The sequence below is a fragment of the Lonchura striata genome, chromosome 3 (genome assembly GCF_050655825.1).
Source record: "Lonchura striata isolate lonStrDom1 chromosome 3, ASM5065582v1, whole genome shotgun sequence".
Lineage (NCBI taxonomy): Eukaryota > Metazoa > Chordata > Aves > Passeriformes > Estrildidae > Lonchura > Lonchura striata.
Window position 1 is genome coordinate 10,698,539 of NC_140705.1, and position 14,983 is coordinate 10,713,521.

The 14,983-nt window shown below is 47.5% G+C and overlaps 1 protein-coding gene across 5 annotated transcripts; it reads left to right on the forward strand.

The window, feature by feature from the left end:
* Positions 1-1,341: 1,341 nt before the first annotated feature.
* On the forward strand, positions 1,342-10,049 carry OSR1 (odd-skipped related transcription factor 1). 5 transcript variants are annotated; one of them, XM_085574510.1, is made up of 4 exons: positions 1,342-1,486; positions 2,264-2,323; positions 7,579-8,271; positions 8,807-10,049. In XM_085574510.1, exons 3-4 carry the CDS (start codon positions 7,625-7,627, stop codon positions 8,940-8,942), a joined length of 783 nt encoding a protein of 260 aa, XP_085430636.1. In that variant the 5' UTR covers positions 1,342-1,486; positions 2,264-2,323; positions 7,579-7,624; the 3' UTR covers positions 8,943-10,049. The 5 variants fall into 5 exon arrangements, with proteins under 5 accessions (XP_085430636.1, XP_085430635.1, XP_085430637.1 ...); XM_085574509.1 differs by lacking the exon at positions 1,342-1,486 and adding an exon at positions 1,526-1,596; XM_085574511.1 differs by lacking the exon at positions 1,342-1,486 and adding an exon at positions 1,775-1,852.
* Positions 10,050-14,983: the final 4,934 nt, after the last annotated feature.

A 14,983-nucleotide genomic window follows, 5' to 3' on the forward strand; every position in this document is an offset into this window, starting at 1 on the left:
GCTGGTTTTGTATTTACCGTCTCAGATAATCTGCTATATCTCTAAAGAGAATTGCGATTTTTGTTTTATTAGTGCATGCACCCACGCTCAGCTATAACAAGTTCTTTTCCTATGGGAAAAGGTACATATCCTGTTAGAAGAGCCTATCTGCGGTCTATATCTTGGTCTGGGGACACTTGGGAATCTTACATTCCTATTCAGACAACTGGACTTAAACTATATTTGAAAATGCAAACTTATTCAAAGAAGTCAGCTTGCAGCACCGGGCACAGGATCACATTCTCGACAGGAATGAAAATATGAGGTTTATGGGTTTGGGTTTTCCCTTTTAGCCCTTTTTTTTTTTTTTTTTTTTTTTTTGCTTGTCGGGGGGGATGTTTATGTGTTGTTGTGTTGTTGTGTTTTTGGTTTTGCTTTTGTTTTTTTTTTTGGGGGGGGGTGAGGGTTATCATAAAGAAAGAGAGAAAATAATAACAAGAAACGCGAGAGAACTAAAGAAGAACTGGGAATGTCTTTGCTTCACCTCTGCCTCTTAAAAATGCCACTCGTTTACAAAAAAAGGGAACGAAAATTTCTTCGCCTGCCTGGAGCAGAGTGCAATGTTGGACCCCAAATTGTCCATAAAAATAGAGAGGATTTGGGATTGAAATGGCAGGGCTAGGTTTGCTTCGCGACGCTACTGTCATGTTCATGAACACGTATTCTGCAGGATGATAACGTAGTGTTTTCTTGTTGCTGTTTTTTTTTACTTTGGTTTTATTTGTTTGCTTGTTGTTCCTTCGGAGATGGTAAAAAAAAAAAAAAAAAGGTGTAATAACAGGAGTGTCATGAACGATAAAAAGACACATGCGTGTCCCTGAGCACGGTACCGTGTTATCCTGACGGATCTGTCTTCGCTCGCGTATTATATTACCCTGGCTTCTCGGGACAATGTAATATACCCAAGCAATTTTCTCCCCTTCCCGGATCTAAAGGAGTGTGAATGGATGGATGAATAGAAAAACAAATAACCGAGGAGATTACGGCCTCAGGATTAATTATAAAGCACGTTTAACCTTTTTCTTTCGAGGGTTATTTTGCTTTTCCTGTGTCGCCCGGGCAGCTGCGGACGTAAGCAAAGCTTTGCGGCTCCCTATCCACGGGGAACGCGCGGAGTTTCTCACGCCGTGGAACCCCTCCGGGGCGCGGGGAGAGACCCTCCCGGCCCGTGGGAGGAAGGACAGAAGGAAGGCACCCAGGTCAGGGGCGCTGGGGCGGAAAGTGGGGATCCGGAGGGATGGTGGGACGGGCGGAGGAAGCGTCCTCCCGGGGGTGGACCCTCACAGGTAAGCGGCTCCCGGAATCCTCTCTGAGGATCTTCTCAGAGAGGCAGAACAACTTGCGATCCCAAAATCCATCCAGCGGGAGCAGATCCCTCCCTCCATCCTCCCCCCACTTTTTCATCCTTTCTGCCTTTGTCCCCCTCCCGCCCTCTGGGCAGGTCCCGGTGAGTCCCGTCCCGCGGCGCTGCTCGGCGGGGAGGGGGCGCAGCGCGGCGGCCGGGAGCGGTGGGCTCGGCGCGGCTCGGCGCGGCTCGGCGCGGCTCGCAGCCGTGAGGTGCAGAACGGAGCGGCGGGGCCGGATCGGCGCAGGCAGCGGCGCCGGGGGCGCGTCCCGAAGCCGCGGAGCTGCGCGGGGAACCCCCGCGCCCGGGAGGCGGCTCCGCCGGGCGGCCGAGCGCAGCGGGCCCTGGGGAGATGCCCCGGGGAGGCTGCGGGAGCGGGGAGGGCAGAGACGAGGGGAGGGCAGAGACGAGAGGCTTGCGGGCTGCGAGCCCCGGGCTGCTGTGCCTCCCGGAGAAGCGGGTTGAAAAGTTGGTTCTTCCCAGCCAGAAACTTTCTCCCTGCGTGCGCATGCCCGGAGTGCGGTGGGAGGTTGAGGGGGGAGCTGGGAGGGGGGGTTGAAATAAGGAGGAGGCAGGAGGGAAGGGATCGGTTCAGTCTGAGCGCGACTGCTCCCGGGCGCGTTCGCACTCCAGCGCAGCAGCCGCCTCGGGAGCAGGAGCGGGGAGAGCGGCTCCGGCCGCGCCGGCCGGAGCACCTGGACACCTGGCCCCGCTCGGATCTGCCTGTACCCGCTGGAGGAGCAGTGGGGTGGGTGGGGTGAGCTGTGCCCCCAGGGCCAGCACAGACACTGACCTAGCCCAACCTCCTTTTTTCTTTTTTCTTTTTTTTTTTTCCTTTTTTTTTCCCTATTTTTTTTTTCCTTTATTTTATTTTACCAGCTCCAATTTAGCCCAGGATCTTTTAACTGCTGCCAGCGGTGGAGCACAGATCGGGATTAGGTAAATAAAAAGAACAACTCATTTTGTTTGGTTTTGTTTTGCCAAGCCTCGGGGGTTGGGGATATCTATTCAAACACTTCCTTTACTCTATCTCCTTTCTTTCTTTGCCCCCATCCCCTCCCACGATCCGCTGGATGGTGCAGAAGCGTGGATATTGTGGTTCATGTGAGAAGGACTGTTCTCTTTGGGGTGGGCGGAGGGCTGGGGTAAGCCTTCACATGGGTCTCGGATATTTTGATGCTATTTAAAGATTTGTCCTCCCCTTTCAAAGTTGTGTCTCCCCCCTTGCGGAGAAACAGTGCTTCAAACCCAAGCTAAAAATGACACATACGAGCAAAACAGAAGCCTGCATGTCCTTTACGGCCTTGAACTTCCAGCTTTTCTCCTTTCTATTATTGGCTTTTCTTTCGTCTTCTTTCTCTTCTTTCTTTATTTCTGAGAGGTTTCTTCTTTCCTTTTTTTTTTTCTTTTCCTTGCAACTCCAGTGTTTTAGGATCTGAAAAGCCTTGTCTCTTACTTCCCAAGGCCATAACAAGAATGAGCCTGATGTTTATATTTGTCTGAGTGGATCGAAACAAGTTCAGCGCAGGAGAGACTAAGCTTCTCTTGAGGCCGAGCCTATAAAGTGTCAGTGCAAAGCCGAGGATTAGAGTATGGTTGTTATAGTTGGCTTTTGGCAGGGGAACTATAAAAATAGAGCATTTTGGAGATTATTGTAGCGCCGCAGGAATTGTTCGATAAATCGCGAGCCAGGCAGGAGGGTCCCAGACAGGTGCACAGGAGGTCCAGTTCAGTAAATCCGGAGGCAGCTGCGAAAGAGGCCCGAGCCCAAAGGCAGCGCCGGGCCCGGAGCCCCGGGGCTGCAGCTCCGCGGAGAGTCCCGCTGCGGACGGCCGGGCTCGGGGATGCTCCGCCGTGCCCTGGCTGCCCCCGGGGCTGTCACCGCAAAGCCGGGCCCCTGCCCGGGCTGTGCGTGCTGTGGCCATGGGGAGCGAGGAGTACAGAGGCAAGAAATCCTCCCCGCGGCCGGGAGAGAGGAAGGACGACTTATTCCTGTGCAGGGGAGGCACCGGGTATATTTCTCTAGGGAGAAAGCGAGGGCGAATGCTGTGCTGGGGGCCTTTCAACACCCGAGGGGATTGCAAAAGCACACACACAATACCCCCAAGCCCACCTAAGAACTCGTGCGGGGGGAAGGTGGAGCAGCTCGCCCCTGCGGCCGTCCCGCGGCACCCACCCGCGGCCGCCGCCGGGCCGCGCTCCCGCCGTGGCCTCGGAGCCGCGGCCCCTCCAGGGACCTTCCCTGCTTGGACAGAGGCTGCCCGGGCGCTGGAGCCATCGCTGGTGCGCCCGGCCCCCGCTTCTTCTCCATTATTATTATTTGAGAATCTAAAGCCCATCTCAGTCACCGCGCTCGCAGTGGTGGTCTGGGGAGACTTGTCAACACCGATTTCGTGATAAAATGTGAATGATGATTTTATAAGGATTGAAAGGAGATATCCAAGGCACACGCTGACTGAGTCCTTCCAGTCCTCATTAATGTTAGTAATTAACTCTTTCACGCTCAATTAGCCCCAAATAAACATGCTTTAATAGATTCTGCACACTTCATTAATATTTTGAATAAATCTGTGTTGAACAATGCATTTTATTCCTCAAGAGCACCACGTTCGAAAGATGCGGAGCGGAAGGGCAGTTTTATTCCCTTTCCATTTAGTTTCCCACACACAGATAACTTACAAGCTCCATTTCTTCGCTCTAACTTTAGGAAGGCAAATTTTCTTCCCCTCAAAGGAGACAAAACAAATAGCCGACCTGGTGGCAAAATGCTGCAGACCGAAATGCTGTAGCCGAAAGGACAGGGCTACCAGACTTGAAAAAATTCAGGCAAAACCGAGGAACTTTTTTTGACAGAACCTGATTGCTGTAGTTGGAGGTTCTCTCAAGAATGCATCATTTTATGTCCGGTACTTTATCATGTTTGTAAAAATAAGCAACGTTCTCAGGGTAATTTACCTCCTCCGTCCTTCCATGTGGAACTAATTAGCAAACCTCATTATTTATGAGTCAGGTATTTAATGTAACAAATATCCCTTTCAAAGGATACATAGGAAATTGATAATTCAATGTAGAAAGGAAAAATACCGACTAGCCACAAGATTACTTAAAAATCCATTTAATTTCGCCCCTTGCAATGCTACCAGCAGAAAACCGGGTAGATTATTATTTTTTTTTCTGGAATATAGAGTAGGTAGAATTTAATCTGGAAGTTTAAGATTGAAATGGTCTTAAAACAGTGGCAACTGGACAATGGCTTTACCGTATCTTCGCTCAGGGCAAAGGGTAAGAAAGCTGGAGACAGATGTAGACTTTCAAGTTTATGATCCTATTTTGCAGGGTAGATTTATCTTGGCATGAGTGGGTTTTGTTTCAGTCAGAACACAAGTGTTTTGTTCTTAATTACTCACTGAGCTACTTTGTGTTAAAAAAGAAAACCCTATACAGTTTTATTGCAATGAGGGATTCAAGCATACAACTCGCGGGGTCTTCTTTGTAAAAAAAAAAAAAAAAAAAAAAAAAAGACGACCCGATAACGATCTGTTTACATGAAGCAGAATTAAAGGTGGAGGTGACACCGAAATCAAAGAAACGTTGATCTCTCTGCGGGCAAGTGGGAGACCAGAGAGCTACTACACTGTGAAACACATTCGCTTTGATGTCCCGAAGTGAGGGGACTTCTTTATGAAATAGCCTGCTCTTCATCCATATTTTTGACTATCCCGGTCGTACAGAGCAAAAGTATAGCTTACATTTCTGGAAAAGTGCCAAAAAACTTGTAGCAACACGAACAGTGTGCTCCCAACTATTTTTTTTCTTCTTATTTTCTTCTCCTCTCCCTTTTTAAAATTCCCTTGTTGTCTTTTGCTTTTTCATCCTTTTTAGGATTTTATTTTTAATTTGACAGAGCTGCTCTAGCAAAAAACAAACAAACTGTGGGTGCAATGGATGCTATTCTGACATGATTGCATTTCTCCTTGGTTTGTGCCTTGTTCATTATTGGGAAAATCGAAAGAGAATTTTTAAAATGTTTTTAAGAGACAATTTACCCATTTGACATAGTAGATTTCTGCTTATATATTCCATATTAAGTGTTTTCTAAGAATACAAAGAAAGAAAGAGGGATAAACTTCATTTGCAGTAGCCTGTTTCATGTTTAAGAGATCTAGAGCTACCTAGACAGTGAAATGGACACGGAGCCATTGTGACAGACAGAAACAGACATTTTCAGGTATCTGGATGAGAGGACAAAAGTGTTTTCTGTGCTCTTTGTCCTTGGGGTCATCAGCTGAGGCATTTGTGCTGTGATGTGGACATGCTTAGTGTATACGCAGCACTAACTAAATAAAAGTATATCTCCAGTAGAGCAACAAAATGGTCTGGTTGGTTCAACAGTCCTAAATAGACTAGGAAAAAAAAAAAAAAAAGGAAAGGGAGGTGAATAGAGAAATAGAAAATATAGAATATAATGTGTGCATTTTTCAATCAGTCACTATCAGAAATTTATCCAATTGAAAACCAAAAAATGTCACAATCTCTTATTCTGGGTCATTGCAGTGGAATTCCTCTAAGGTTTGAGCCTCTCTTCCTGCTGCTGATTTATGTAAAGCAGAGTGAAAGGTGGGCCTGGAGTATAAAGCTGCTCAGAGTAAGCTTCTCCCTCTCACACCCTCCCAGCTGCAGCTCCTCTTTCCAGGCAACAGCACACGTATAAATCAGATTTGTTTCCCTGGTCTTTAGACCTCTTCCACCACCAGTTTCCACACCCCCAGACTTCCAGCTCAGAGGGACAATTACTGCTCTGCTGTACTTTGCTGCCTCTGTTTCTCCAAAGGGGCTTTACTCTTCACATGGGGGTGAACTCTAATCTGAATACTGTGAGGACCCTGCTGGAGTTCCCTGTGGGGATCTTGTGGGGGAACCTGCCGTGGCTCAGCAGGAACCCTGTTGGGATCTTATAAAGACCCTGTGTGGATCCTGTGGGAATACTGCAGCAAATATGTAGGGATTCTGGCAGAAAATAACTCCACTGAAAGCAGATCCCAGAGCTCACAGAGGGGAAAGTGAGTGTAGGTCGAGCACTGTGGAGTAAGGATGAGGCTCTCTGGGCTGCAGGGCTGTGATGCTTCCAAAAGCCATGGGTGCTCTCTCACACCCACAAAGGGAGGAAGCTGGTCCCCACCAATAACCCTCGGGAGGTGTCTCCTGCCAAATGGTTGCAGCTAGGGAGGGCTGAATTTTCAGACTGGGCCAGATATGCCTCAATGCTGCTGCCTTGTAGCATTTTCCCCTCCATCTTGTGGGGTGGGATGGGTCAGGATCTGGCCCAGAAGAGAGGCTAGGGGCTTGGCAGGACCCTGAAACACAGACCAAAGTGGTGGCACCCAGCCCAGGGAAGGGCTGAGGCCCTGCAGCTGCTGGTCTGGGTGCCCCATGGGAAGGATCTCTCACCAGTCCTCGTCTTTTAGCTTTTTGAAGGGCTCTAATTAAGCAATTGCTTAGATTAGGATGTGGGCTTGAAGCCAGGGACTTCTTCCTGGGAACAGCAAATGGCACTTCAGGTATGTCACCCAAATTCAGAATTTTTCTCTTTCTTTTTGCAGTACACAAAAGGAAGGATTTTGGCAGGTATTTTCCCCATAATGTTTTTTTCACCAAAACTATTTTATTTTTCTGAAAGAGGGAGAACATGCAGTTCTGAGCATCCAAGTGCCTCCATCATGTCAGAGGCATGGCTGAGGCCAGACCACAGGGAGCTGAGCTCTGCACCCTTCCCCGCGTCAGGGCTAAACGCAGTTTCTCTGAACAGATGTAGTGGGCAGTATCTCACTATTTTCTAAAGGCTGAGGTCACCCAGGAAGGGGTTTTAAATTACTGGGAGATGACTGAGCTTTTTGGGCCAAAAATAGCATCTCGACTCTCCCCGTGCACAAGATCATTGGAAATCTGCACAGCAGGGGATGCTGCTGGGAAGTGAATGGCTGTGGATGCAGTACAACATTTGTGTGCAAGAAAGAGATGGGGAGAGGGAGACTCTGGGCAAACACTCACAGCAAAGACCTGTTGAGGCCTCTCTAATTCCAAGGCAATGTCCTCCTTTGGCTTTTGAGAGGGATATTGGTGAGGGGTGAGGTAAAGTTCTTTTATTTTAATGTAAATCTACCTCTCCTCTCCCCGCCTCCATCTTTATTTTCCAGATATTTTCCTCCCCTGCTCTGAAGATCCTCCTCCTGAGCGGCCACCATGGGAAGTAAAACCCTGCCGGCCCCGGTGCCTATCCATCCTTCCCTCCAGCTTACCAACTACTCCTTCCTGCAAGCATTCAACGGGCTGCCCGCCGTGCCCTCTGACCACCTCTCCAACCTCTATGGCTTCAGTGCCCTGCACGCCGTGCACCTGCACCAGTGGACTCTGGGCTACCCGGCCATGCACCTGCCCCGCTCCTCCTTCTCCAAAGTGCCCAGCGTCTCCAGCCTGGTGGATGCGCGCTTCCAGCTGCCCACCTTCCCACTCTTCCCACATGTCATCCAGCCCAAGCAAGAGGCCGCCAACATGACCCTCAAAGCCAAGCCCCGCTTTGACTTTGCCAATTTAGCAGTGGCTGCCACACAAGAGGACCACTCTAAACTGGGACTGGCAGACAGTCAGGGCTCACCTGCAGGGCTGGGGTCTTTGCTTGAGGTGACTAAACTCTCTCCAGAAAAGAAACCCACGCGGGGAAGGTTACCGTCCAAAACCAAGAAGGAGTTTGTGTGTAAATTCTGTGGCAGGCACTTCACCAAGTCCTACAACCTTTTGATCCATGAAAGAACCCACACCGATGAACGGCCTTACACATGTGATATTTGTCACAAGGCTTTCAGAAGACAGGATCACCTGAGGGATCACAGGTAACTATTTATCTTTTCCTGTCCTTTTTCCCTTGTATATACTCTCCCAGTTACCAATCTACACTCAAGATTTTTATAAGGTTAAGTACTCATACAACCGAGAGTGTTCCCTCTAGTTTTTCCTCTGCCTACTGTTGGTGGAAGAGCCCAGGTAATTCTCAGTGGAAGACATACCTCACGCACTCCATAAAAACAGCTTTCACAACCTCCTTTTTACTTCTACAGATGTTTTCACTCTCTCTTTGCATCATGTGTCCTCTGCCTCTATGATCACTCAGAAGTATCATGAAGACACGCAGTCTGGTGACCCCAAAGTAAAAGTGAAGTTCTTTATCCCTAAGAAAGGCACCCCATAACCCTCTGATGCCCCCCTCTCTTGCACGCATACATACTGACAATTGCCCAAGAACTGCACTCCAGCACTCCCAATCTCAGCAGTAGGTGTAAGAAATGTCCAGCCTATTCTCTCTCAGGTGGCTCGCTGCTGAGTTTAGGCCAGTTATTTCTGACATGTCAATTGTTTTTCTCTCTCTAGATATATCCATTCTAAAGAAAAGCCTTTTAAGTGTCAAGAATGCGGGAAAGGATTTTGCCAGTCCAGAACACTAGCGGTCCACAAGACACTGCACACGCAAGTAAAGGAACTGAAACCCGCCAAACTTAAGTGTTGAATCTCCAACTTCTATGAACTTTTTCTCCCTTTCAGACTCTACACCAAAACTAGAGCAGAAACAAAACTTTCAGGATGGGAGCACTGGACTTTGTGCTTTGTTTTTGTTTCTACTTTAAAAAGGGCAAAATCTGTGCCCCTTCAATCCCCTGTCCAAGCAATTAACTTTCTAAGTTGTGGGTGAAAAGATTATTTTGAATTTAAAATATATGTGAATGATACAGAGAGCACTAGCTGTCTTGTGTGGCTTTGATAAACTTTATGCCAAAAGGTGGTGCTCACGTGTTGGACAGGAATCTCTTTAAAACCAAACAAAAACCCACAAGACACCCCCGACCAACCCTTCCCCCACCCAAAAAAAACCCCAAAAAACAAACCAAAATCGTAGCTTCTAAAAGTATTACTTAAGAAAATCCAAACTCTTATTTTATACTTTTTTTTTTTGACTGTATAAAGCTTCTTATTTTTACACTTCAGGAAATACAAAGAATTCCAGAAGACAATTAAGAACTGAAAAGGTGTTTTCTCATCACAGCACCATTGAGACAAGGAGAGGGGCAACTTGCAAATCTCATTTGCTGGTTTGTTTTCAGAAAATGAGAAGAAAATTAATGTTTGGAAATGACCTAAGTCTCTCAAGTGGAGAGTCCTATCATGTGTTAGAAAATGCATCCAGATCTCAGACCCACAGGTTCCGGGTGTTGGGACAGATCAGTGTTCATGGGACATGGAGAACTTTTTTATTACCTTGTGGTCTAGTGTGCTGTGAGGAAGTTTGTAACTTCTGGACTTATTTAAAAACCCAGAGGAAAGAAAGATGGCAATACGTCAAACTGACGGTATGCACAACGTGGTTTTAGTGGTACTTAAAGTCTTCGTATGTCCTGGTGTGAAAGAACAAATCTCAACTTGAGAGCGTATTTTTTTAAATGCTGGCTTTCTGAACAGTGTATTCAAATTAAGAGACATTCCAATAAGTTCTGTTTATTAAAAAAAAAAAAAGTTGTATGGCTGTTTGGCACTTTATGCTGATTATTGGTAATTGACATTTATCACTGGATTGTGTGTGGTTTTTAAGTATTAAAATAAATTGTTATTTTACAGGCAAGTCTGCATGGAATACATACGTGTTGATTTTGTTTCTGATCTTTTCCCTCTCTGTCAATATTCAGAATATACTTATTTTTATATTTTCTCTTTTTTCCTTAGTTGTTATTTTATCAGTGGTTGTTTCTACCGTTCTACCACTGTTCTACCAGCCTTTGAAAGCCAGGATCTTTTTTCTGTGCATTAGCTTTTCCCCTTCTAATTTTTTTTTTTTTTTTTTTTTTTTTTTTTTTTTTTGCAATGCTGACAAAAGTAAACATCTGCGGAGAGTCCAAACAATAAATTTGCCGCTAGTGAGGAAAAAAAATCGTCTTGGGTAACTGAATCGTGGGTATTAACTGATAAGATTAGGTGTCAGAAGCGTTATAAAACAAATCAGATGAGTAATGGGTGAGCTGTTGCTGCTCTCGGTGCCTGGAGGCGCGGCGGGGAGAGACGCCTTCGCACCCCCATTCCCGCGTTTGTCAAGAACAGGCATTTTTCAGTCACATCTTCGGCCCGTTCCGCGCTGATTGGGGCGGCCTTTGATTCCCGGCAGCTGTCTTAGATCAGAGATGTTTATTCCACTGCGAAACCTCTTTGGATCGAGACGGGGGAGAGAGCGCATCGCTGGGGCATCCGCTTGAGCCTTTGAAGCGCCTCTTGCCGCCGTCCTTTCTCGTCCTCTCGGCAAACCCTAAACCTTCCTCCTCCCGTCACAAGTCAGTGCCTCCGCGATAAGAGAAGCCTCTTTTTTTTTTTTTTTTTGCAAATTAGCGATGCGGCAGAGGTGACCGCGGAGCTGCTCAGCGGCTCCTGCGCGGCCGCGGCGCGGATGCTCGGCCGGAGCGGGGATACTCACCGACGCCAGCAGCTCGGTCCAGCGCGGCTCCTTTCACCTTCCCCCCTGCCGCTTTTAGTAATTATTTCTTTATTTGGTCAAAGAATCCTATCAAGGACAGGAAAAAATGTGCGGTTCTAACTCATTTAGCGTAAGTGGAGGGGGGAGAAACCTCTCTCCCCCTCTTATTTATTGGGCTCCCATTTCAGCGCACCGTATACTAATGAAAAGGCACTTGCGGGACGGGCTGCGGACCCACCTCCAACGTGGGAAAGCCCTCGGGGAGCTCGGGATGCGAAGTGCTGCTTGTGCCTGCATCCAGCTCCGGGGTCTGGGAGCACGGGCAGGGTTTGAAGCCGGCTTGCTTTGGCTTTGCTCCGGCTTTGCTTCGGCTTTGCTCCCCACCCGCCACTCGCTTCCCACGCCGCGAGAAGACTTTTGGTTTTGGCATCTGAAAAGCAGCAAGTGAGGGGTGCGGGGTGCAGTCCGCAGGAACCTGCAGGCAGCCGGGGCTGGCCCTGCGCGGGAGGAGGGCGGGACGAGCGCGGAGCCCTGCGCGCCGCTCCGCCGGCATCTCCTGCGCGGAGCGCGGCGGAGCGAGGAGCAGCCGCGGCGCTGGCTCCGCGCGGCCGAGCCGGGCCGGGATGTTTGCTCGGCAGCTTTCTCGGAGGCAATTTGAAGGTGTCGTCTCCCGCGCCCCTCCCTGATCCTCCGTGGGGGTTTAGAGGGATTGCCTTGCACAAACCCCGCAGGAGCCGCCGCCTTTCCCCGGCGTGCCCCGCTGCCCGGAGCTGCCGTGGGACGCGCCAGCCGCCCCGGCGTGCCCCGCTGCCCGGCCAGGGGCACCGCATCCTGACGCGCCGAGGGCAGACCAGCAGCCCCGAGCATTGACACGGCGTTGAGGGGCAGTCTGAATTCTGGGTGTTCGTCCTCCTCCCTGCCCTTCTAAACAGAGAATCAGAGAGAAAATCCCCGACGGACTTCCCCGTCCCTCTTGTGTCGCTCCTGGCACCTAGTAAGGGAACAAGGATGCACTCGGGATCCTGTCGCCGAGAGAGAAAGTAAAGGGCACTGTCGCTCGGCACCAGGTTTTCAGGGGTCGTAACTCAGAGGCAGAAACCCGAGTCGGGTCCCCAGGAAGGGAGGAAGCGACTCGGGTCACTCCGCCGAGGCTTTCCCACGGTCGCTCCACCGTCTCCTTAACACCGGGAAAACGAAACACCCGCGGCGAGGTAAGAAACCATGTCAGTAACTGGTTCCTGGGAACCATTAGAGCTGCGGGGTCGAAAAGGTGGAGAAACCACTCCTCCCAGCTGGGCATGAAAAGCGTTTCATTTGAAAAGCTGAAGCTTGGTGAACTGACTGCCAAGAATTTCTTGGGACCTGCATTTTTATGTGCAATTAAAAAGAAAAAGAAAACCTCCAGAACTGACATAATTAGAAATACAGATGTATTAAAACTACATGGGCATGCCAAGCACAGGATGCACATACAACCTCTCAATGCCACTTGTACTACACTTAAATATGTGTGCATTTCCTCCTGCCAGAAGGCCACTTTTGCCCTGGTGCTAATAACAAAGGCTATCTATCTGGTCATGCTCCCAGCTGCCTGGGGGAACAGTTTGCCTTTTCCCTCCAGCGTTTTGAAATTTTCTAGGCAGTACCAGTTCAGCGATTCCAATGAAAGCAAAGTAAAGATGAAATCATGAGTCAGAAGAGATAAGCTGTACTAAACCCCAAAATAAATGAGAGGAATTAGATGGGAAATGTGTCTTTTGAATCAGGATCACAATTTACATTATTAATTGCCTTCCTTCTCTTTCTTTTTTCTATCTTTGCATGTGTTTTAATTTGACATTCATACAGTGAATAAAACTTACTTAGGCCTCTGTCTGCCAATCGAGAGCTGATTCTGTTTTCACAGTTGCTTTAAATTTTGCATTTTCATAATAAAAACACCACAGAATTGGAGTTTGCAAGAGTAAAAACTGGGCACCTGACTCTAGTTGCCCCTTCCTGCAAGATTTATAAGGGAAACACAGATTTTAAAATTTTAATTCCTTTTTTTTAACCATTTCCAGTTACAGAAGGAAAACATAAAGATGTGTTGGCACATCTCTTGCTCTCTTCCCCCCCTTTGCATTCCAGTCATTCTTTTTCTGCCCATAAACTGTTAGTACTCCGCAAGAGTCTGATTCTGCACAGCTTACTAAGCCTGTTTTTTGGTTAGATGCAGGAAGAAATCCTGTCAGATGGGGTCTTCAGTGTACATTCATGAAACAGAGCAAAAGCCTCTCTCAGAATGTGCACTGGAACAGCAAATAGTTACTTTTCAGCTGTGGATTGCATGTGCCTCTGAAAAGAGGACCACAAATCATTGGGTTTCTAAAGGTTCCGCATGAGTTGTATATTAATCCCAGTTTCCCTAGGGATGGATTAATCCCAGCTTCCCAGTTGTGTGGCTAGAGACAATGTGGATGGGGTTGGGGGCAGGGGAGAAGAGAGATGGGGAAAGGAGATGGAAAATAAAAGATATATCACAGGAATACATGGCCTGAGTGGTGAGGAGCCATAAGTAGTTTCAATACCTTTCCTACCTCTGTAACCACATGTAAGCTGAAGTAACTTAGGCTCCCTGTTTTGGTTTCCACATCTGCAAATTGGGGGTAATACTGCTGATTTTGCTCCCAGGAGACTTGGCATACTCATGTAGAAACTCCTGCTCAACCCTCAGTAGTGAAAGGAGAAACTCCAATTCATCTGAGGGCAACTGAAAGCAGGGGCTGATCTGGGTGATCTAATGGGTTGTGTACGACAAATTTATATTCACGTGTAATTCTTTTTCAGCTCTGGCAGTTTTGCTGAGAGATGGAGTCCTAGAGCCCAGTATGATTTTCTTCTCTACATTCCTATTCAGTGACTGCACAGGAGGAATGGCATGGGCCAAATTCATCCCTGGTGGGACTCCAATGACATCAGTCATCTTTATAGGAGTTTTTTGAATGAAGTCAATTGGGTTTTACAAGGACCAAGTTTGGCCACATGCATATTTAACTGCTCAGAGAGCTGCAGCAGTGAATGAAACTTCCCTTCCCTTAGGAAGAATCACTTCTCAGTCTGGGAGACACAAGCAAAGCCATTGATTTGTTTTGCACAGTCAAGTTTACCTTATTTAAACTCAAGGAGTAACTGAAGTGTGCTCAGCATCCAGCAGAACTTCAAAGAAACAGCAGCCTATCTGCTCTAAAATGTTCCCAGCTTTTCATGGAACTCTGCATTTGTCCACAGGTTCAGCAAGCAGTGCCTTCAGCATGGGGCTGTGTTGAGGCTGCTCCCTCTGCCTTTTTCAGGCCTGGCTGTTCCAGGGTCCCTGTCAGGCTCAAACATCTCTGCCACTTCCACTCCACATCCCCCTCTGTGCTGCTCCCTGGGCTGTAATTCCACTACCAGTTACACCTGATGAGAATGTGGTAAATCACTGAAAAGGGGCATTCTGTCCTCCACCTGTAACTTGGCTTCTGGTGCTGACTTCCCCTACACCTTACTTCTATGCTTTACTGGAGTCTGACATTGCACCAAACATATAAAAAATTTATAGTAGCATTCTAGTTCCTGACTCAGTGACTATTAAAAAATGAACCAACAATCTGATCAGTGTCAGTGATTACCAAAAGTTGGTCTACAGAGTTTATCACCACTAATCATTTAAATTATCTGCAAGGTCAGTATATTTTGCTTTCTTATTGAATCTTCTGATGAACAAATCAATTTGAACAACTAGAGAACTCTATTGCTAAGTCTGAGTAGAAGAACATATGTTCTGGTCATATGAGGGACCTCAGCTGTTTCCCAAGGGATGAATGTCATGTCTCTTTTCCTGATTTCTAATGTGCCTTCTGTCTTTACTAGATCTTTGAGTGATGGAAGTCACATTTAATTTTCAATATTTTTTACATAATTTGTGTGTAATAATGAAATCTGAGTTTATGGGCTTGTTCATATCTTTTACATCAACTTGACTTGACTGAATCAAACACAGCTATTCTAGTTTTACAGCTGAAGTTGTGAATTAGGCCTAGTAATGGTGTTCCTGCTGCCACAAAACCCATACT

Excerpts from the sequence above, each read along its gene's own strand:
- OSR1 (XM_085574510.1), top strand. The coding sequence starts at position 7,625 with ATGGGAAGTAAAACCCTGCCGGCCCCGGTGCCTATCCATCCTTCCCTC. Across the intron at positions 8,272-8,806 it reads GATCACCTGAGGGATCACAG|ATATATCCATTCTAAAGAAA; the intron begins GTAACTATTTAT and ends TTCTCTCTCTAG.